The 22,268-nt window shown below is 39.5% G+C and overlaps 3 protein-coding genes across 4 annotated transcripts; 1 reads left to right on the plus strand and 2 right to left on the minus strand.

Annotated features, from left to right (window-relative positions):
* Positions 1 to 74: 74 nt before the first annotated feature.
* On the minus strand, positions 75 to 2,377 carry pmf1 (polyamine modulated factor 1). The gene is made up of 5 exons (XM_032555466.1): positions 2,175 to 2,377; positions 1,520 to 1,625; positions 1,188 to 1,288; positions 676 to 871; positions 75 to 238 (listed from the first exon to the last, which is right to left on the minus strand). Exons 1-5 carry the CDS (start codon positions 2,375 to 2,377, stop codon positions 173 to 175), a joined length of 672 nt encoding a protein of 223 aa, XP_032411357.1. The 3' UTR covers positions 75 to 172.
* Positions 2,378 to 2,488: 111 nt separating this feature from the next.
* tmx2a (thioredoxin-related transmembrane protein 2a) lies at positions 2,489 to 5,747 on the plus strand. Its single transcript, XM_032555462.1, has 8 exons — positions 2,489 to 2,758; positions 2,886 to 2,946; positions 3,197 to 3,310; positions 3,999 to 4,075; positions 4,358 to 4,464; positions 4,842 to 4,907; positions 5,001 to 5,130; positions 5,235 to 5,747. The coding sequence occupies exons 1-8, from the start codon at positions 2,570 to 2,572 to the stop codon at positions 5,391 to 5,393; spliced, it is 903 nt and encodes a 300-aa protein (XP_032411353.1). The 5' UTR covers positions 2,489 to 2,569; the 3' UTR covers positions 5,394 to 5,747.
* Positions 5,748 to 6,335: 588 nt separating this feature from the next.
* On the minus strand, positions 6,336 to 21,955 carry zdhhc5b (zinc finger DHHC-type palmitoyltransferase 5b). Of its 2 annotated transcripts, none has more exons than XM_032555461.1 (12): positions 21,816 to 21,955; positions 18,421 to 19,734; positions 16,467 to 16,588; positions 16,062 to 16,219; positions 15,012 to 15,184; positions 14,775 to 14,877; positions 14,569 to 14,660; positions 14,227 to 14,359; positions 13,764 to 13,872; positions 13,347 to 13,453; positions 10,490 to 11,424; positions 6,336 to 8,755 (listed from the first exon to the last, which is right to left on the minus strand). In XM_032555461.1, the coding sequence occupies exons 2-12, from the start codon at positions 18,567 to 18,569 to the stop codon at positions 8,650 to 8,652; spliced, it is 2,187 nt and encodes a 728-aa protein (XP_032411352.1). In that variant the 5' UTR covers positions 18,570 to 19,734; positions 21,816 to 21,955; the 3' UTR covers positions 6,336 to 8,649. The 2 variants fall into 2 exon arrangements, 1 of the variants encoding a protein (XP_032411352.1); XR_004338117.1 differs by having other exon boundaries at positions 8,639 to 8,755; positions 10,384 to 11,424.
* Positions 21,956 to 22,268: the final 313 nt, after the last annotated feature.

The raw sequence follows: 22,268 nt of genomic DNA on the forward strand, positions 1-22,268 counted from the left end.
AAGCAAACACGCACAATACCGTAGTACCGCCATTTACATGTGGATGTCAAAAACAAACAAAAAACACACAAATACTGACTTGTATAATTTAATTTATTTTCAAACTGGGTGGTAGAGTAAATAACATATGTGCATTTTAAAAGTTCCCAATGTTAAAACAAAATAACAATAGTCATTCATCAAATACATGAGCAGGGCAAAGGGAAGAAGCCAATCTTTCAAATTCAGTCACTGTGGCCTGTAAATGACAAAGATAAAGAAAAAATTAACAATCATGGTTAAAATCCTTACTTTTTAACCTAAGAGGGAAAACACTCCATGTACATATGAGTGCTTTTTCTTTATTACTTTTCATAATTTACAAATAAAAAATATCATAAAACAGAATTTAACTCAAACATCAATGCTTATCTTTGATAGTGCTTCAAACTTCCCTTTGTTAACAAATTTCAGCTAACTTGTAAGAAAAAGAAATAAACAAAAATTTTAATCTAAAGAAACTGTGACTATACAACATTAATGAATTCTGAAAGATAAAAATTTATTTAAAAATAAAATGCTAAAAAAAACTGTGGTTATACGCTCATGGACAGAAAACTTAAAATAACAATGAACTCTCATCTCTATATCTTGTTAATATTTGAAGTCTCCTGCAGATTGCCTCTTATTTCTTACCTTCCACTCATCTACACCTGTAGAAATCCGATGCTCAGTTTGAGCAATGCCTTCTCTCCCCGCCCGAACCCTCTCTGCCAGTGCAGCGTTCTCTGCTTGAATCCTTTTCAGCTCCAGCTTCATGTAGGCCTCTTGCTTCATATAGTATGGCATCAAAAAGCTGCAGATGTCCTGCTCAGGAACTCCACTGGGCCGCCTTAGAGAAGTTGAAATAAATAGAGACCAAAAAGCTTCAACCTTAAATACTAATAAATATATATACACATTTTTTTTTTTGTCTGAGCTTGTCCTATTAGCTAACAATAACCCTGAGTTAAAACAAATAGGTTTAGGAAATGGGGCTGCACAGTTTGATAAGTTATGATAACTAAGCATAAAACTTCAGGTAGTGAGTTTATAGTGAGAATCTCAGCATGTTTAGATGGATACATGACCATCTCTTGTAACCTCTACACAACTGTAATATAAACAATGCTTAGGAAAGTGAATATTATTTATTAATGTGTACTGACCATGCAGGGTCTGGTTTGTCCTTGGCCTTGGTTTCCAGCTTGTCCAGTTCATTAAATTTGGACTCAAACTTGCCTTCCTCCATTAGTTTCATGATGTCCTCCTTAAAGTGAAGAGAGACATAACAAATACAATCAAGCAACTAATCACATAAAGACCTTAAATATATTTATACATTTAACTTCTTTTGCTGAAAATTTTCAGAAGTCATATCAGCAAGTGCAGATGAAAGATACAATGTATAATACATAATGAATACATGATACATTTTAATGGATTTGAACAATGTTACGTGCTGTTGTGTGTATGAAACAATCAAAACGGTGCTTCTCACCTGTATGGATTTCTGCAGCATTTCTGTAAAATGCTTATGAATTTCCTCCATCCTCTTAATGTTCTTCTTGAACAGTGGGCGAAACGTGCTGGCAAAAGCCTTAAAACTGAAAAAGAGAAATGTCCGACTCTTTATGTTGTTTTGTTTACATCTGATTTGTAATTTTTAGTTGCATCTATGAGTATTATGTAAAAACACATGTTTGAGTAAATCACTCTGGACTAAAAATGGCCACAACAAAATAGTATGACGGGAAGAAGAAAAGAGTGGATGACGTAAGGAAGGAAAGAACATAAGGACACGAGACCAAGTTTTGCAAGAAGAGAAGGATGAGAAGAAAAGAGTAAGTAACAGAAGAAAGAAATAAGCTAAAACACAGTGCAAAAAATTGATAACACTTGAGGAGGACAACATGGTAGTGAATGAGGATGTATTAATTTTTCTAACGACAATTAAAAGCTTGAAAACACTCAAATTAAATTGTATATTCTTTTTACTCTTTTCAAGAATGCACTTACATTTTCATTTATCCCAATTTAGGAAAATTGTGTATCAAGTAAAATAAAAATAAACATGTTTTTTTTTTTTAACGTGACAAAATGTAAACGAGTTCAGAAAACCTTCTAAAGCCTAGAGTAGTTCTTCGACGTGTTACCTGGCATGCTCTATGAACTTGTTCAGGCTCTTCTGAATCACTTTATCGAACAGCTTCAGCCGGTTGTACCGAGCAGCCGTCTCCTCCGCCGCTTTACTGCCAGGTTCGCCTACTGTGGCCGCCGCATCAGTCCGCTTTTCGGTGGAGTCGCTTTCTTTTTGCTTTTCATCTTCATTTTGTCCAGAACCACCCTGGCCCTCCATCTTCAACTAGCTTTGTTTACGTTTTTGGAAGTACCCGCCAATCTACGGCAAGCCGCTGTGCCCACAAAGAAAGTTCAGAAAGAAGAAATGTGTCCCGTTTGACGCGCAGGCGCAGTGTGTAACCCAGACCGTTCAGCTGTCATTTCATTTCACCCCTGTGGTCTGTCCTGGTGGGCTGTCTCCTCTAACACTATGGGGTTAATCACAGGAGTGCTTGCCTTCTTGTATCATCTACCGCAGATTTACAAATGGCTGCTGAAACCTTACTACATCGTGTCGTTCCTTTTGACCGTCGCTTTCTTAGTGGTCAGGAAGGCTCCAGGACTGTGTGAACACCTGGCGACCGACCGGGAGGACGGCAACTCCTGCGACTTCGACTGGGTGAGCACGCTGGGGAGAGGGGGTTGGTGCTGCTGTTAAATATCGTGGAGCTAACCTAGCATGTGTCGGATAATAGAATAAACAGTCAATAAGATTGTTTGTAATTGATTTTTATTCATTTTACCAGAGAGAAGTGGAGATACTCATGTTTCTGAGTGCGATTGTGATGATGAAGAATAGAAGAGCCAGTAAGTACAAATCTTTTCATTCATCCACCTAAATGTTATGTATTTATGTCATTTTTATGCTATTCTAACATGTGGCTCTTTGGGAATCTCTGACCCGACACCAGGCCACATACAGGAAGTAATTCCCTGAAACCCTGCCTTTATTGTGTAAACATTACAGGTGCAGAGTAGTCCCACCCTCATATGACCTTGCTCAGGACTCTGAAGGCTTTTCCTGCATGCTTTAGTCAATGATTCTTCTCTTTTGCAGTAACACTGGAGCAGCACATAGGCAACTTGTTCATGTTCAGCAAAGTGGCCAATGCGATCCTCTTCTTCAGGCTGGACATTCGGCTTGGTATTCTCTACCTTGCACTGTGTGTAGGTCAGTCACGTTTTAGAGTTTAGTCATTTATCACCTTCTCTATTAATAGATCTGCATCATAATTAATAATCATGGAAAATTATGTTCCTTTATAGAACCTGTATTACTCATTCAGCAGATTTATCAAAACACATTTCTTCTGTATCAAAATATGCAAATTTCAATGCATCATCTTTCCCCCCAAACATGTCGAACCCATTTAAAGTAGCATACAAATATGCTACTATGTGTTGAAGCATTTCATGACCACTTCTGAGTGCAGTAGAGGATCTATGATGCCATATTTCAGGACTTTTTACACCTTTAACAGGGGTGGCACTAGTTGTATTAATATATTTAATTGTACCAATCTGCTTTTAAACATATATATTTTAAATATTACCAATTCCAGGTTTCTTGCATTTGTCATCCCCAACAACTAATGCCAAAATGTCCTGTCCTTCCAGTTCTGTCACTTTAAGTATTTCACCTGAGTTTTATTTAAAACATCTGATTTACTCAGTCCACCTTTCAAACATTTCCCTTTATTTGGCAAAATAAAGCTGAATCACACACCCAAACAAGCAACAAAATACACATGTAGTGGAAGTTACATATTAACTGAGTTACTTTACTTTTGAATTAATTATTACTTATTTAGTATAAGTATTCACATAAAATGTTTTCATGTTTCATTCTTTGTCTCCAGCATTTGTCATGACGTGCAGGCCTCCTCTCTACATGGGCCCAGAGTACATAAAGTACTTCAGTGACAAAACCATAGATGTGAGTTTTAGCATTTTTTTATGTAATAAGTCTTATTTCATGTACGCCGGCACCTCATTGCTGTTTTAATTCAAATTAAAAAATCAAATGGTGAAGAATATCGAGTTCTGCAATTTCACACCCATCTTCATGAGGTGATAAAGTATTTATATGCAATGTAGTAAGAACATAATACTGTTAAACTATCTAGAACTCCATAACAGATAAGTTGGTTTAAGAGTAAAGAGTGAATCAATAGTTGCTTGGTGGTTTTTTTCATTTTTTACATATTTTTGTCGACAGGAGGAGCTGCAGAAGGACGGTCGCGTCACCTGGATTGTTGAGTTTTACGCCAACTGGTCGTCTGACTGCCAGTCCTTTGCTCCCATCTTTGCCAACCTTTCTCTTAAGTGAGAATTTAATTTGATCTCTCCAAGAGTTTGTAACTTGAGCTGTAACTTTACAATGGAGGCATTTTCACTCACACAAATGCTTCATTTTATGTAAACCAAAAGACCTGGGTACTCCAAAATCTATATTTTACTATAATAGTTGTCTCTTAGAAAATGTGCTCTGTGTCCTTTAAATTTTTTTGGAAACTATTACAGCCCGTTTGTTCACTTTTCAGATGATTAAACATCACCTTATCTGTAAAATAACTCCTGTTATGTAGGCATGCACAAGCATTTTTCATCCCTAGATATGTGTTGATCATTTTTTAACATATAAATGATTGAATGTCATGCTTTAGTTTCAGTTTTATTCTTTTTGGGTGTTTTTATTACAGATACAACTGCGCTGGACTCAGGTTTGGAAAGGTGGACATTGGTCGCTATGGAGAGGTTTCACAAAGGTGATTTCTCTACTTTAATCTTTTAATTGCCACCTTGATGCTACAATATTATTTATTCAAATATTTGTTCCACTTTATTCTTTTTAAAAATAGGTACAAGGTGAGCACATCTCCTCTGGCTAAGCAGCTGCCATCACTGCTGCTTTTTCAAGGAGGACGGGAAGTTATGAGACGTCCAATGGTGGACAACAAAGGGAGAGCTGTGTCTTGGACCTTTAATGAGGTTTGTCTGGGTTTTTTTTTTTTAAAGACAGTAAATGCACACTCCCTTTTTCTGACTGGCTAATACAAAACAAAGTTAACGAGAATACCTCTTTTCTTCGCCAGGAGAATATTATTCGAGAGTTCAACCTGAATGAGCTTTTCCAAAAGTCCAAGAAGCTGAACAAGAAGCAGAACGGTTTTCAGACAGAAGATGGCAGCGGAGAGCTTCAGCAGGAAACCAGCGAAGTGGAACAGTCAACAGAAAGCAAGAAAGACCAATGAAGAAATCCAGCAAGTAACAGGATCGGTTCAATTTTTTTTTCTGGTGTTGCATTTTGGATAAACTTAAAAAAAAAAAAAAAAAATAGAATGGAGTACTGAAAGCTGGTTCATCTGTCAGACTCAAACTCCAGGGAGAATCGAAGCCCAAAAAAACTGGAACATGAACAAAGTCTTACTGCTACATGTTTGAACCAAAACCAAGCAGAAGTTTAAGTTATTTAAGTAGACATTTTTAGGAATTTTTTGTTAATTTTTAAATGACTGAGTTTAACTTCACAGCTGCATGTGAATGTCTGCTACCTGTATTTGTTACCCTGTTTACTCTACCAAAGTAAAAACATGTTCAAAAAACAAGACCCATCACATTTTTATTTAAACAGATTGACCTTTTATTCTGAGAAGACATCTTCTTAAAAATTCTTTATAAGGCCATTTTGGAAATGTATCTCATATACTCACTACAGATATTTGTGAAACTCACTCCATCCGTCACAACCCACAATATCAATATTTATTCTCACGAAGAAGTATACTTGCTACTCGCACATATCGTCCAGATTGCCAACCTTGGCCGACGCAGTGAGAAGTAACGCAGGTTTGTGCCATTAACGACGTTGGTTTCTGTTACCCGCATGTGAGCATGGTGGAATTGACAATCACACAAGAATGCACGCAAGTGAAGCAGTCAGCATGGCCAAGAACAGGAGAAAAATAAAAAAAAAAAAAAAATCACATGCACACTAAAGATGTAGCCTGGTTGGGTTGGAAACTCACAACACAGTTGTTTGGGTCAGTTCATACTCATGTGATTAAAGCGTTCATTTCCCTCCTCAACATGTGGCACATTCACACCGCTTCGACATTCTACTCCAAATACTACTATGGGCCTGGAACAGGAAACAATTTAATAAATTAAAAACTCTGTGATGCCCAAACCAGAACGACAAACACATCTCCCTTCATCTAATTTTTTTTTTTTTCTTGAACGTGGCAAAAGTAAAGAAAATAAATGAGCCAATCAATGAGATCAAAGTCACTTTTCAAACTGGAGTCAGCATTAGGCATGGGCTGGTCGACTTCATGAAGGTAAACCAATGTCTTAAACAGCTACTGCCTTAAAACTGGTCAAATTCTTTCATTTTTATAAAGTCATCCATCTATTGCTGTGCATTAGAAGGATGGTCAGCTGGCTGAAAGATGGCTATACAATATTTCCCAACTTCTAGGAAAAATGCATGTCACTGTTTAGAGACATTTACATTCTTAAACATGAAGTGTTGCATGCTTTTAAGGAAACCAAAAACTACAGAGCTCAGAGCAGAGCATCTTTGAAGCAGCTGACTGCAGGCTAGCTACCTGAGCAGACAGCCTGAATAATTTAGATTAGCTTGTTAGACTGAGTGTTACTCCATGAAGGGAAGAAAGGTTAAAAATCGTATTATATTCTACACAAAATGCTCATTTACTAGAGGACAAATACTTAATTGAGAGGCAGTTTAATCCAACACTTAAACCTTAAAGTGTATTAATTTTAGCAGCATGTTTCTTTTGAATGTAAATAATATGTTTTTGGAAAATTCCAACCTCAATGACTTAGGCACATTACTGGAGATTAATCACCAAAATACTACTGAAAACATACAAAACGCTGAATAAAAATTGTATGGTTTAAGAAATACTTTTGTAATTTTTGACATGCCATTTTTATGATGTGAATAAACACTGCTTATTTTCCATTAATATATATATATATTTTTATATTAGCCGGTCTCATTTCATATCAGAAACAAATGTCTCAAGTCAAATAAAAATAATTTTCAATTTAAATCTGCCAGTGGTATCAATAATTTGTGAGTTAGGTGTGTATTAAGCTCAAAACAATTAAAATGATTGTTTTTCCGTTTAAAATAAAGCAAATAATATCAAATTGTATATATCTGTTTGAAGTAGTAATACTGTGAAACCTTATATTATAACCTTAAGTTATAATGTTAGAACCTCAGACCAGCCCATGCCTAATCACTATGAATATTCAATCAAATAAAAAACAAACAAAAAAAAAAGCAAGTCAGTCTCTCTTTGCTCCATTTAGTGGCATCTTGCATAAACATTTTAATATAAAGATGTTCAGACTATTCTGCTGAAACTGATTTAATTAGTGCAGATTATTCTGTCTGGTGAAATAAATAAGCCCTTCCCTTTCTGCCCACTATTTGGCTAAACATCCGTTAAAAAATATATATGGTCGCTAGCATTCAAAACTAATTGACAATTTACAGAAAAGGGAAAATGAAATAAAACAAAAACACTATAAAGACATACGACGATCTTAAAGCTACAGACAGATTTTGCATAATGCTTCTAGCATAAACATTACAAGCGTACATTCCACAACGATGCTTGTGCTGCGACTGGGGGGGATGAAAATTTCTTTGTGGCTTTCTTAAAAAATAATTTTGATTATTTGCCACACCTGGTGTCCGGCAAGGATCCTCTCCATCTTTGGATGTCAAAAAAAAAAACTCCATCAAGAGCTTGCAGGTGGCTGATGCAGCCATCAAATATAAAGAAGTCACAAAAAAGGAAACAGGCAACTGATCTGAAATAGCTTTCATGATTAATTACATACAGTACATCTGCCACCATTATCTTCAATATCTGACATTTTCACTCTATAATAATCTGATTTTTTTTTACATTTATATAAAATGATGTTTAAAAAAAAAAATACAAAACTTAAATGATACTGTTTATAGCTTGGACTCATCCATCTATGTGTGGTCCGTACAGATGTTTCTTTTGGTCAATTCCTTTTAAAATTTAACGTCAGCTTTCCTTAAAATGTGTTGGACACTTTTGTCAATACTTTGTCTTAAGGTAGCAAAGCAACATAACAGATCATGGAATAGGTATGTGTGTTTGATAGACATATCTGTACCCAGCCGTAATGACACAGTCACATCAGTCTATGGCTCACAAAGTGGCAAAAATGGAGAGAGCTGATCCAGCGAGAGATGAATCAGCGTCCCCGGTTTCTCTTTGTTCAAACCTGAAAGGCGGAGAAGATTGGCCCGTGCCATTACAAAGATAAAACAAGTACCAGACAAGCCATTTCCTGGAGTCCACAGCAGAAGAACCGTTCCTCAGAGGCGTTCAGTCATGAATAATCTCCAGCTACGGTTAAGAGGCAAGTGCAAGATGTGACTTTTTTTTTTATCCCCCATCCTCGTCACAGATCACTCGGGACTGTCGTCACTCAAACCGATATCTCGTACGTGGTCCCTCCAACGCCGGTTACCTTCTTCACCCCACCCACCGGTTTGGATGTGGTGTGATTGGCCAAGGCTGGGCGAGAGGTGGATCTGATTGGATGTTCATTCAGAGGCGAAGGTTGAAAAGAGAGGAGAAAGAAAGAGGTGAGAAGTTTGGCTTATGAATTCACAAAACATTCAAACAGAAAATGTTGCTCCACCAAACCAATTATAATACACGTGATAATCAAAAATACCTTGCAAAAGTATTTAAACCCCTTGAAATTCACAAACTTTAATGTATTTTAATGAGATTTTAAGTAACAGACCAACATGTATTCATGTACTTTTAGTCTGTTTCCTGTAACCCTATAATCTAATTCGTAAATACAGTCCACCTGTGTGTAATTTAAACTAATAAAATCAGCTCTTCAGTTTGTTAGAGAACATTAAGTAACAAACAGCAGCCAAGTCAGGGAGACGTTTAAAGTCAAGTTGTTATTAAATGATATTCCTACTGGGGCTGGGAGATATGACTTAAAACTGAAATCTGATTTGTTTTTGTATGAATTTCAGTTTCTAATTTCAATTGATTTCTTTTTCTTACCCTTTTCCTTAAGAAAAAAAAATGGTAGGAAATATCAAAGAAACTGGTTTTTGTTTTAATAATTCCTTATGTGAGTTGACTTGAATTCAAAGGTGAAATAAATAGAAGCTGCAAAACAAGATGGCCGTTCTTCAGTGGGTTAACATCACTCTGGAAACCCAAGAAGTGCATTGGTGAAAATAAAATCCAGATTGTCCAAAATTTAAATCTTCAATAACAGAAAAGTTGATTAATTGATAAAAATCGATTTATCGCCCAGCCCTAATCCCTAGTTTCAAACATGCAAATCCATCAGGCCGGGCAGGAAGAGCAATAATCAGAGATGCACCCAAGATGGCTCACAGTAAGCCTGGGATTCATGCTGCAGTAACGCTTTTGTCAGGCTTGGAGAGGGAAGATGATTAGAGGTGATGGGAAGTCTGATAGAGATAAACTGGTAGAGATAAATGACTTGAGACACACCGATGTTCACTTTCCAGTAGGACAACCACCGTAAACATAGCTACAAAATTTGGATTAAAATAGATTTGTATGTTAGAATGGCCCAGTCATAATCCAAAAATAAAGTAAAATGATGATTTGTTGCCAGGCTTAAAAATGAATGCTCAGAGAAACTCACATTTGAGATGTTTTTATCAGGCGAAAAGGATAGAAATAATCCAACGTATTTGCAGCGGAAGGTGGTTCTACAAAATATTGACTCAAATGGGGTAAAAACAGATGCATGCCACACTTTTCAGATTTTTATTTGTAAAAATGTTGAAAACCATGTGTCGATTTTCTAACACTTCACAGTTGTACACGGCTGTGTGATGGTCTATCAATTAGAATCGTGATAAAATACACTGAAGTTGTAACATGATCACGTGTGAGAACGTTCAAGGCGTGTGACGTCTTTTGCAAGGCACGGCGTATTTTGTGAGAACAGAACGTCCCAATGGACCACAGGACAGGAAAAGAAACCAGTAGAACAACACATGCTGTGAGATCAACAAAAGATACTGGCATGCTTCAAATGTCAAACTACAGATTCCAACTACTGAAAGAAAATCACGTTTCCGAAAACACACCCAATCAGTTACAATAATTACGCACTGAATGTAAACTAGGTAGGAGGAGAAGGAAGACTCACACAGATCAGGAAGGAAGAGACAGGCTGACACAAACCGGGAAAGAAAAACAGTAGAGAAAGGAGAAGAGTGGCAGGCTGACGACTCTGGTGACGGATCACTACTCACTGTGGAGCCTGTTGCCCTCCTCCAAATCCCCCCACCCCCAGCACAGCGCCCGCCCCCACAGGACGGGGCTTGTGCTGAGACCCCGTCTCCCCTATGTGAACCGGGGACTTGGTGAGGGAGAGGCCACGGGGCGGTGGGGACACAGGGGGGTCTAGTGAGCGAGCCCCGGGGGAAGAGGACGAGGAGGAAGGGTTGCGGGGGATGCGGGAAGTCAGGTCCTGGTTGTGATGGAGCAGGTGGCGGGCTTCAGGAGCCCCGGGGGAGGAGGACGGGGGTGGGCTGACAGCACGCAGGTAGGCCCTATGGGGGGAGGAGAAAGTGGTAGAGCCCTGGAGCAGCTGCCCCTCCCTCTGCTGAGCGATCTGAGCTGAGAGGAAGGGCGACGTGTAGCCCTGCAGAGGGCCGCCGGGCGGCGCCACCCCGGGTCGCCCGCCTCCCGTCGTCGACAGGAAGGGAACGTGAGGCTTCTGTGGCGACAGCTCATGGGCGGCGGACTCAAACTCCGGGCTCTCGGATGGCGTCAGGAGGCTGTCGTAGGACAAGCTGCCATTCCGAGGCGTCTGATTGGCTAGGCTTTTGTAGCTGGTGTCTGTGGTGCCCTCCGATTGGAGCGTGGCCAGCGGGTTATGAACAGTCTGAGCCGAGCGCAGGCTGGACGAGTGCGAGCCGCCCGTGGACAGAACCAGCGAAGATGGGTAGGAGGTGTAGGAGCGCCCAGCCAGGGAGTAACCCGACATGCCCCCTGACACCACACCAGCCATCCCGCCAGGGCCCCCAGGGCCCTCACCCCTGTCCCCTCCCCCTCTGCGCACCCCTACACCCCTTCCCACCACTGTGGCCCCATCCAGGCTGCTGGGCTCCGAGCGGTAGCTAGGCTGGCGACTGGACTGAAGGATGGAGGGCGAAGGGGAGTCAAGACTCTCCCCGCGGGTCATCTGAGGAGAGGAGAGGAGGAGAAAAAGACCACAGGCAGAGAGGGAGAGAAGCGAGGAAGAAATGACAGGGGGCAGAATGATGAAAATTTCCATCTAAGCTCAGAAAGAATAAAGAAAGTACAGGTACATCTCAATAAATTTAAAGAGCAGGTAATTTCAGTAATTTAACCAAAAAACAAGAATATAATATAGTCATTTCACAGAGAGTGATGTATTCCAGGGTAATTATGTACATCATTTCTGATCATTTTGAATTTGGTGGCTCACAGCTAGCTTGGTCATTGCATTCCTACAAAATTCAAATCTCACTTCACTGCTCTGTCTGGATTTCTCCCATTAAAGGGGATTCCCTTCAGTAGAATTTTTGACCGGACCAATCAGCGAAGGAGATTTTGTGAATGATGTTGATTTTATGCGCTGCTTTAGAACTCGTTTTAGCAATGGCAGCAGAGGAAGTGAAAGACGCCGTTCAGTCCACGTCACCCACGCTTCCAAATATTGAATTAACATCAACAGCCGCCTGGTTCGGATCAGCACTTCTCTCTTCGCTGTGGAGGATGGTTGCTTACTGTGCAGGCAATTTCTGCAAGCATCAAACTGCCACATTAAATACGTCTTGGACAAACGTTAGCCACTGGATAAACTTCAGAGTCCTCGCCTCCAGGAAGCAATCGTTTCTCTATAGAAATGTTAGATTATGGTTCATACAGTCATAAGGGAGATTGTTGACTTGACAGCTGTCTAACAGACTCTGCACAATAGGTGTAAACCACAAAAGAGTGTGGTTGAAAAAATTGCTATATCCAAGACATTGATAGAAGGTTGAGTGGAAGAACCAAGAGTAGTTTAAAAATTGTGATAACAGCAGTCTGGGGAAGATTATAAATCAAAGGTAATTTAAAAATTTAAGGCATAGACGGTAACTAGAGTCGCTTCTTAAGAAGCCATACCCACAGCCGCCGTTTTCAGGGAATTGAACAACAACTGTTGCAATTCCTGGACTAACACATGTGTAGGCCTGTCGCACAACAACAAATTTTGCTGGGTTATAAATCATCCCAAAAATTATTGCAATAAAGTAGTTTTGAGGCCACTTACAAATAACTGTAGTTTATTCAAAATGAGCTCTGACAAAGCGTAATTACATATAATAAACTGAATTGCCTTTTAGCTACATAATTAGCTGAAAGCCATGATCATCAAAATGAACAAAAATTATCACTCTGTGTATAACAAAAATATGAGCTGCACTTTTTAAAAAAATTTTTATTACAATTGCAAGTTAAACTTTTAATGATATCATAATTTATTGAGATATACCTGTAAAGAGGCTTTGCACAGATTGTAAAAAGACAAAAGAGTGGTGGGGAGCATTGGATGCTTAACTGGTGCTCTACTCCATCATCACACTACTGAAGTAGAAACATTGACTGGTTTGAGACTCCGTGTGCAAACACATAAATGGAAATGCAAATACATATGAACGATGAACTGCACATTCCAGTCAATGCAGTCTGAAGGGAGAGGGTAGATCCAGTCAAACACACAGACAACCAGGGGGACACACACACACACACACCGAGACTTACTGCTCAACCGATGGCCACTGATCAATTTCAAGTAAAAACAAAAAGAAGGGCATTTATTTTACAAATGAAAGCAGAAGGCGGACACAACTGCCTCCACACCACTTGACACTTAAACAGGATAGCGCATTTTCTGCTCTACTGGTTTCCTTCTCATGCAACCAGCTGAAAACTGGAAAATTAGCTTTCTGACAAATTTTAACATGTTTGTTTCTATTTAAAAGACCGTATCAAGAACTTCCCCCCTAGTTTCCTTCCCAGCATATACAGTAGTTGCAGTACTTACATGGCATGCTGTGAATAACCTACATCACTGCTTTGAGCATTTAAATGTACCTTGTTTGGATGTGTGACACCAGTGTGATTCTTCCCTGGGCTGCTGTAGGCTGGTCGGTACTTGTACATCGACGGCGTAGGTGGAGCCTCTGACAACAAGCTGCTCGCTGCAACACAAGGAAGCAAAAGTGACACTTAAAGGAGTTGCAGGAAAGATTAGAAAACACATTTATCCTAAAGAATCTTTGCAACATTTTATTGTTAACTTTTCCTTTTACACACATCAGGTGATTTATATCTCTGTAGATATTCTCTCGTATGTACTTTCAGGGCCAGAATCACGGCAAACAATTTCAGTGCACTGAACATTAGCTGTGCAGGTGAGGTTTCAGGTGGTATTCCTCTACATTCCTCCATGCTAAGCAGAAAAAACGAAAAGAAATTCCCCCAAATGTCTGAAGGGAATTTGCCTCTAACCTTCTGTGTCGGCACGGGGTAGACCAGGGTAACGAAAATCCGGCTTCGGAGGAGGTGGAGGCTCTATGTCAGCTGACTGGCTCTCCATCTGATCCAGACTGCTCTTAGACTGGAGGAAACACAGTTAGTTGTTAGAGGCGCATAATCTGATAAGAGAAGTAAATAAAAAACACAGTGATGAGGCTGCCACATCCTTAAAAACTTCTGAAAGTATAAACTCCTGGTCTAGCGTCTAATACAAGATTTCTCTTTGAAATGTCTAAAAGGTCTGTCAAGTCAGGTCTGACTGATAATATTTGCTTTCACTAAAATGGGAAGGAAAAAAAAACATAAAGTGTTTTTCAAACACAAAATGTAAGAGCAGCAGGCCTGCCTGCTTACAGCGTGATTTTCTGTCTCATAAAAACACATCTTAAAAAATATTAGCTGTGTGTTTAGGAAAGCCAACGCGAGCATGACTCACCCTGCTGCTGTGTCGGTCATTCTGGATCCCGTTGTCCAGAACCTTAGCTTCTAACTGAGCCTCAGTAAGAGACGGTCTAAGAAACGGTGGTTGTACTTCCACTGTCTGACGGTTCCACCACCGGCCCATGTACCTATAACACACACACAGATATTTAAGCATCATTTATTAGAAATTATGCTGCAAAAGGTGTTCAAAGGCAATTTCCACACTCATATTTCAGAAACTAAACAAAGTTAAAAACAAAAAAAAAGGATTGAAAATGGATGCAGAGAATGGAAGAGTGAAAAACAGACTTGAAGCCAGGAAGTGAATGAGGAAAATACGAGGAAAAGTGCTGACCTTGGTGCCAGCGGGCTGCAGAGAACATGTGAAATATTCCTCCAGCAACCCTTGGTGAAAGGGTTAACACCTCCTCTGAACTTCCCCGTCACCTGCAGTGGGAAAGAAACGTATCTACCTGCTCAGGTGGATTTCAAATGTTTGAAGGAAAAAAGTAAATACATGTCAGGGAGAGGAAAAGATGCACACTAAGCACTTCCTTGTACCTGTTCATTAGTGGTCCTACCACGAGCCACCAACACTACGTGGAACCCAGTCAGGCCAGCAACTGGGACAAAAAACAGACCAGCAACACACATCACTGCCATACTGGTAAAAAGGGTTAAGGAGATTTTTAGAAATGCAGAGAAATTAACCAAAAAGAAGAAGAAAATACATTAAAAGTAATTAAAATAGCCTCATTCTGCACTTTTATGGCTTCAAAGTCCCCACTTAAAGGATACGTAACAGCAGCATGCGGCGTGTCGAGCTCCTGGGAGTGCCGCAGGATGTAAACCAAGCCGAAGCCAAACACGTCCATGATGTGGGTGGTTAAAGACAGTAAAAACAGGAAGAAATAGCGATAATTCCTTCGGCCAATACAGTTGTTCACCCAGGGACAATGGTGGTCAAAATCCTGGGAGAGAAAAAAAAAGATAAAATTCAAAGTAAATATACAGCTTAAAAGGAAAGAGTATACAAAACAAGGGCAGTTATGAAGTTATAGACACGCTCAGCCTCCACTTCTCACATTGGCCATCAAGAACATGACAGATATCTGGAGTTTATAAAAACCAGTAGTGAAATGGGGATTTAATATCAAAATTAATACACAAATTACTTTGAGGGACATGTATGCAACGCCTTGCGAAAGTACCTGCACCCCTTTATGTTTTGTGTTTTATTGGGAGTGGAGTGTGAATGGTTGTTTTTAATGTGACTCTGTATTGCTTGATTATTGACTAGCGACCTGTCCAGGGTGAACCAATCTCACCTTTCACCCAATGACTGCTGGAGACAGGCAGCACTTCCGCCAACCAGACAACAATAAGCGGTTTTAGACAATGGACAAATTTTCTTGGAATTTTATGTTTTTTTTACAACCACAAAAATCTAAAAAGTGTGGTATATTTTTATATTAGGTCCCTCTGATTCTGATACACCTAAATAAATCCCATTTGCCTTCAAATGTAACCCAATGCAAAATGCAGACAAGGCTAATCAGCTTTGGTCACAGCAAATATCTACAAAGCATTCACTCAAAAGGGACCGAATATTTATGCAGGTCCGAATCGTTTGTAGTTTTTTCTTCTTCCACAATAATGCACAACTTTGCGTTCTGTACTTCTTTAAGAAACTAGTGTGTGTGGCAGCTTGACTAAAGAGAAAGAGATAAACAACAAATGCCAAATTTAAAAGTGAAACCAAAAGTGCAATCTTATTTAAAGAGCCAAACATTTTCCATAAGTTGGGTGAATGTCTTTACGTGAACATGCACGTGTTGGTGTGCATACCTCCACACAGTTGTCACAGACAGAGCAGTGTGAGCAGCGCGGCGGGCGGTAAAAGCGGCAGGTTGAGCACCACTTCATTCGCACCTGGATGCTTCGGATCTCAACCGTCTTATAGAGAGGAGCACGGAAATCGTCCTCTTTGTCCTCGTCTTCCTCGGCTGCAAATACAAAACATGCAAAACAAACTGTAAGCACAACATTTGTTTAAATGAAGGCGTGCTCAGCAGCAAAACGTCTGAAGCTGAAAGGACAGAGGCCGCTGAAGACCAGAACTGCCGACTCCGGCTCCATATCATGCTGCTCCAGTGAGTCACAGCAACATTTGTAATAACTTATGTTGTGCATCATGCTCTGAAAGTATTGCAGCATTTGCATGTGTGCACACACTTGCTGCCACATCCTTACCTCTGGGGAAGACTCCAGGATCCATGAATGTAGCCATGCAAAAGTTGGCAAGTGTGAAAAGGAAGATTACAGCAATGTAGATGGGAATTATACCGGAGATTTCCTCCGATAAACATGGGGACCTGGAGAAAACATTCAGGGAAAAAAAGGAACATGTTGCTCAAATATATTCAGATTTCTAGATTGTCATAAAGACAGAAAATGCTCTTTTCACACCCCATCAGCACCTGATGAGGAATCTTTGAGAAAGGCAATTTAACTCCCAAACACCTCCACTGAGACTGCAGAGAGACTAAATTTATACTGCATGAAGAGCTCAGAGGTGTGACAGTGTGAAACCGTGGGAGTGTCAATGAACAGATGGCTATAGTGGTCTGTCAATTCTCTCTCTGAATAAATGAAAGTTACAAACCACAAAAACAGCAACTTTTAATCCTACATGATGAGTTTCAGATACAGGGGCATCTTAACGAAGGAGTATCTTTGAAAATTTATTTGAGTAATTCAATACAGAAACTGAAAGTCATACAGGGATTCATTAAACAGTGTTATATTTCAATCATTTATTTTAATTTATCCCAGAAACACTAAATTAAAAAACAAAAATGATGATTTTGAATTCAGAATATTATGCTATGATCAATTGTAGCTTACACAATCATGGGGAAGACTCGACTAAACAGATGTTCTGCCACATAAAGTCATTGCTACAGAGGGCCGTTAACATAGAGAGGTAACCAATCATATAAAGGGAAAGTTGAGTGAAAGAAAAACATGTGGTAGGGAAAACAGTAGGGATAAATAGAGTATTGAAAGGATTGTGAAGTAAGGCAGACTGAAGAGTTCAAGGGAGATTAAAAATGTGTGGATTGTGGCTGCAGCAAGTGATTCAAGAGCCAAAATACAGATAAATGCAGGACACAGCATACAATTATTCACTCCTTGTGTTTGAAACTCCTAAATGAGAAAAAACTGACAGAAGAGTTTTATGTGGGTTAAAGGAAAAAAAAGCCTCAATTGCTATTCAGTGGTCCAAACTCCTCTTTACAGATCAAAATAAATGTTGCATTTCAACATCCCAGAGTTTGGAGGAAAAGTTGAGAGGCATGAATCAACAATGTTTGAGGTTCAGTGGGAAGTGTCCACAGTCAGAGATAATTTGAGGTGTCCCACAATGGTGTTGGTCCACCATGTTTTATTAAGTCAAAAACCAGCACAGCATCTCACTGGATGTGTCAGAGCAGTTCATGCTTCCCTCAGCTATAAAGCTTTATGAAGGACTTGACAATTACCAACACCACTAATACTTGGTTTCATGACTGAGCAGCTATCAAAGCTATGAGGCATCCTCTTAAACTCAACATGGCAAATGAGCTGAAAGTTGTACGGTATTTAAAACACATCAGCAGAGGAACCGGTCCATCCAAAAGGAGGCCTGACCAAGAATGGAGTGCAAAGACCAATATATATTGGTTTCCATGAACTTTTAGCCATGCTCATATAAATCGAAAGAAATAAATGCTTGAAAAATAGCAGCCTATGATGTAATTAATCTATAGAGCAGGAGTATTACTTTATGATTTGACTTACTAAATAAATTCACTTCAAAATTATATTTTAATATACTGAGATGTACTTGTAGTTATCCAAGTAATTGTACTTCGATATTTCAATGCATTAACATCAGGCCAGTCACAATAATCAATAAATCAATTAATCACATGATAAATTAAAACAAGCTCAATTTCCATTTTTTAGAATGTGCTCTTGCATTATTAATTTGCCATTACCATTATGTTACTCAAAACAACAGTATTATCGTTTATCTCAATAACTTCTGGAACAACTTATCGTCCAGCAAAATTGGTTATTGTGACAGGCCTAATTGACATAAACCTGATTAATCTTTTTTAAAATTACAACAGTTTTTATAAGTAAAAAAACAAATACTCACGTGAAACAAAAGAAGAGAGTCGTGGACCCAACCAGGAAAGTTATGGCTGCAGACACCGGCACATATCGGCTGGGGCGAAACGGACGGGGAGGAGCAGAAGCTGGGCCCCCTACCCCTCCCCCAACCACCCCACCACTGAAACTGGGCATCAGTGACGGAGAAAGGGGAGGAAGAAGAGAGCGAGGTAGATATCGACTGTCTACCTACTGTAAAGGGGAGGTTACAGGTCAAAATGATGATGTAGGTGTTTAAGAGGCGGGGCCATGGCTACAAATCTATGCAAAGCAGAAATTGAGTGGAAACATGAGGGATTCTCCGTGTGCACACTTCCAATGTCTCCTGACTGAGATATAAAACCGTTTTCAAAACAGCAACACACAAAACTTGGTTGTGCACAGCTTCTTGTAGATAATTAATTTGAATGCATACATTTAATTTCTATACAAGAGCAAAATAATACAAAAATATATGTATGCAATTCATAAATATTACTGAGTATGGCTTAATGTATCTGTATTTGGTGCAATAACGCAACAATATAAACACTGCTGTGCATATATGAAAATAGGGCAAAAACTCAAGCACAAAACCGAAACCGGTGCAGTGTTTAGTTAAATTTGTGTCGCTGTGCTTGAGTTTTGATTATCAGAGGATAACAGTATAAAAAGAAAACAAAATGAAAGAGGTAGTCCATCAGACAGAGAGCAGAAGCACGTGGAGGAGAACAAGTACAGAGGATTGAACACAGCAGCTGCTGATGACTTCTTCCCAAGAGAGCTTATTTAGGCACTGGGTGGGTGGAAGAAACTGAGGATGGTGGCAGGAGGGACACTTCTGGCATTTCAAACTCAGTCAGGAGGAAGAACCAGCTGAAACAAATCCAACTTTAAGCCAGGTGTGGGAAGCTTCAAAACAAAAGTCCAGGTGGGTTTTTTTAAGTTGTCAAAAAAGTGTTAACCAGTTAATGTCCTTGTGTTTAAAGGCTTTTAAAAAGGTAAAAAAATATCATCCAAGAAGAGCCTGTTTCAGTTTTTACTTGGTCTGCTGATACAATGACAGAATCAACTCATTCCATAAAGAAGCCCAATGGAGCTCAGCAAGGTGCCACTGTGCTTGCTTTGGGATGGGTGTAGCAGGAACCTTTCCCACCTCCAGCTTCTCTGCAGAACGCTCTCCTCTCTCATTCTGCATCCCTTAAGGAAAGTCACACACAGCTTGGGCATCATGTAGATGGACACATGCCAGTCCTCTTCTTTTCATTGGTTCCAGCTCCTTCTTCATGACCTGGTGCTGTGGATTAACTGCTGGAGGTACCTGAAACAATATGAATGCAAAACATTAGAAAACTATCAACATGTAAGTATAAAAAGCAAAACACAAATTATCCAAATAATCTGAGTTTTAACAAATAGTAAATTAGCTGATGCTGTTTGCTGGTAGGACTGCACAAAAACTGCTTGACTTGCATTCCTGAATTTATGTTTTGGAGTCATTTTTCAGTTTTCAGACTTTTCCCAATCTTACTACATATTAAGAATGGAAATAATAAGACATTATTCCCAGAATGTTTGGAAAACAGTAGAAATATTTTCTTTACCTTGTTTTATCACCGAGGACCTGTACCATTAAATATTAGAGGTACTACTGATAAACTATCCAATATGACTATAAAATACAAATAATTGATGTATTAAACTGTACAGTATGGTATGAATGGACAGTGGTTTGCAAAGTATTCAGATCCCTCAAACTTATCCACTTTTTCTCACATTACAGCCACAGACTTTCATGAGTTCATGTGACAGAAAAAACCAAAGTAGTGCATATTTGTGTTGTGTTAACTGGATACGTAGTTTCCAATACTTTTACTCATAAAAATATGAAAAGGGTGTCATGAATTCTTATTCATCCCCATCTACTCCTTATCCCCAATTAAAATACAACCAAATACATTTAGAAATTATCGTATCAGTAAATCTAAGTTCACTTATGAGTTATTTAAAATCAGTAAAAATTGAGCTGTTCTGTGAAGGAACACAGCAAGAAGGGAAACTGTAACAACAACTCCCCACAAAGTCTCCCCACAAAGTTGGCCTTTATGGACCAGTGACAAGATGAAAACACTTGCTGAAAAAAATCCACAAGATATCCACGAAACTCATCTCTGGTCAGGTGAGATCAAAACTACAACTTTCTGGCAGGGACACGACACAGTGCATGGAAAAGAAACAACAGTTTCTTCCCAATTTATATTAATGCAACTTTGTTTTGGTCCGGTCACAAAAAACGTCCCTCAAAATAAAATTAAAAAAAAAAAAAAAATTATGGGAAAAAATGTGCTTAAGTTCTTTTACACAGTGCCATGCAGTCTAGCAAAGTTGATTTAGTTGTAGGGAAAGATTGGTTTCACTGATTTCACAATAGTGTGACTGACACAAATTACTACTCCAGTACTTTTCACCATTCCTCAGAAAGTTGTTAAAACTGCCGGCTGTCGGCCAGCTGTTAACGTCAATGCCCTCAGGCGGCAAAAGGAAAACACCTCCCGATACTGGAAAGGCAAAACACCCCTATGACACACACGCATATCATTCCTCATTTATTTCATATCCAGAAGAAAAACTTGTCCGTGTTGTGTGAGCCAACCGCAAACAGATCCGCTGCTAATGGTGTAATCCGATAGTCTGATAGACACACCCCTCTGTCCAACAATCATCTGTACTTGGTGGTAATAAGGAGCTGGAGCCGAGACACCGTCTCTTGTCGTTAATCATCTCATCTGACCCACAACAAATCCCCCCCACCCAGACTATAATGGATGTTAATCCTAAAATCTCCGTGTCGAGCTTTGTCGGTCATGTCACTACTACAGCCTGCTCCATTAAGTGGCCGATTGAGTCCACTTTTTTTTTTCTTCCCCCCCAAACTGAAACCAGTTTCTGGTGTTTTGTTTGAAACCGCACAGGAGATGTTTAAAATGTATGAAACAATGAGACAGAACAAGATGTGAAAAAGGAGGAAGGCCAGCCGAGCATAAGGATTCAGTGAAGTCAACTAACGTTACCCATAATCTGCTCCCAGCGGAGATTCTCGTAAAAAAAAAAAAACCCACAAAAAAACACAAATATTACTCCTTTAAACAGTCATTATTTCGAGTTTCGTTTCAAGTGAGTAATAACAACAGCAATATAAACATCGCAATTACTCACAGGCTCTTTTTACCCAACCTCGAAAGTTTTTTGCGACACTGCTCAGTCTTTTACCACAGCTACTGAAGTGAGCTAGCGTCAGTTCTCTGACTAGCTTCTCGGCGAGAAGCTTTCGTTGAAGATTCGAGGGGCAAATGTGGAGACTTTTACCCGAACAGTCACTAAAGACAACGACTAAACACCTACCCTAATGTCGACGTGTAGAGTTGTCTTCCCTGTGGTGTGTGTGGGTCGTTTTAGTCCTCCTTGAGTTAGCCACCAGCAAACTACTTAGCCGTTTTCTAGGCCGACATCGGAATCCAGGAACTGGCCTGTCGTTTCCCAGGTTGGACGAACAGCCAATCAGAAGCAGAGGGGGCGTGGCCTCCAGGAAAAGCGACAGCATAGGTTTTTACTAGTAAAGCAATAACTACAGTATGAAAGATGACCACCCGATGTTTTTAAACAAATACATACAGGAGCGTAACCACATACTTCCTGAGGTGTATGCGAACACGTCATCGGCATCCCCCACTTATAAAATACAGTAATTAAATTCAGACCATCATGGTATATAGGTTTTTGTTGCCTCCTTAATTTAAATATTCCTACCTGAGATTATCACTTGTCTCCTCTACAGAGCCTATCACTGAGCTTCAG

This window comes from Xiphophorus hellerii, chromosome 23 (assembly GCF_003331165.1).
Source record: "Xiphophorus hellerii strain 12219 chromosome 23, Xiphophorus_hellerii-4.1, whole genome shotgun sequence".
Taxonomy (NCBI): Eukaryota; Metazoa; Chordata; class Actinopteri; order Cyprinodontiformes; family Poeciliidae; genus Xiphophorus; species Xiphophorus hellerii.

Coding starts and splice junctions, on each gene's coding strand:
- pmf1 (XM_032555466.1), bottom strand. CDS start 2,377: ATGGAGGGCCAGGGTGGTTCTGGACAAAATGAAGATGAAAAGCAAAAA. Junction 1,626..2,174: donor AAGTTCATAGAGCATGCCAG/GTAACACGTCGA, acceptor TCTCTTTTTCAG/TTTTAAGGCTTTTGCCAGCA. Junction 872..1,187: donor GACAAACCAGACCCTGCATG/GTCAGTACACAT, acceptor AACTTCTCTAAG/GCGGCCCAGTGGAGTTCCTG.
- tmx2a (XM_032555462.1), top strand. CDS start 2,570: ATGGGGTTAATCACAGGAGTGCTTGCCTTCTTGTATCATCTACCGCAG. Junction 2,759..2,885: donor ACTCCTGCGACTTCGACTGG/GTGAGCACGCTG, acceptor TCATTTTACCAG/AGAGAAGTGGAGATACTCAT. Junction 4,076..4,357: donor TCAGTGACAAAACCATAGAT/GTGAGTTTTAGC, acceptor TTTTGTCGACAG/GAGGAGCTGCAGAAGGACGG.
- zdhhc5b (XM_032555461.1), bottom strand. CDS start 18,569: ATGCCCAGTTTCAGTGGTGGGGTGGTTGGGGGAGGGGTAGGGGGCCCA. Junction 15,185..16,061: donor TCTGTGACAACTGTGTGGAG/GTATGCACACCA, acceptor TTTCTCTCCCAG/GATTTTGACCACCATTGTCC. Junction 14,878..15,011: donor ACGCCGCATGCTGCTGTTAC/GTATCCTTTAAG, acceptor CCTTTTTACCAG/TATGGCAGTGATGTGTGTTG.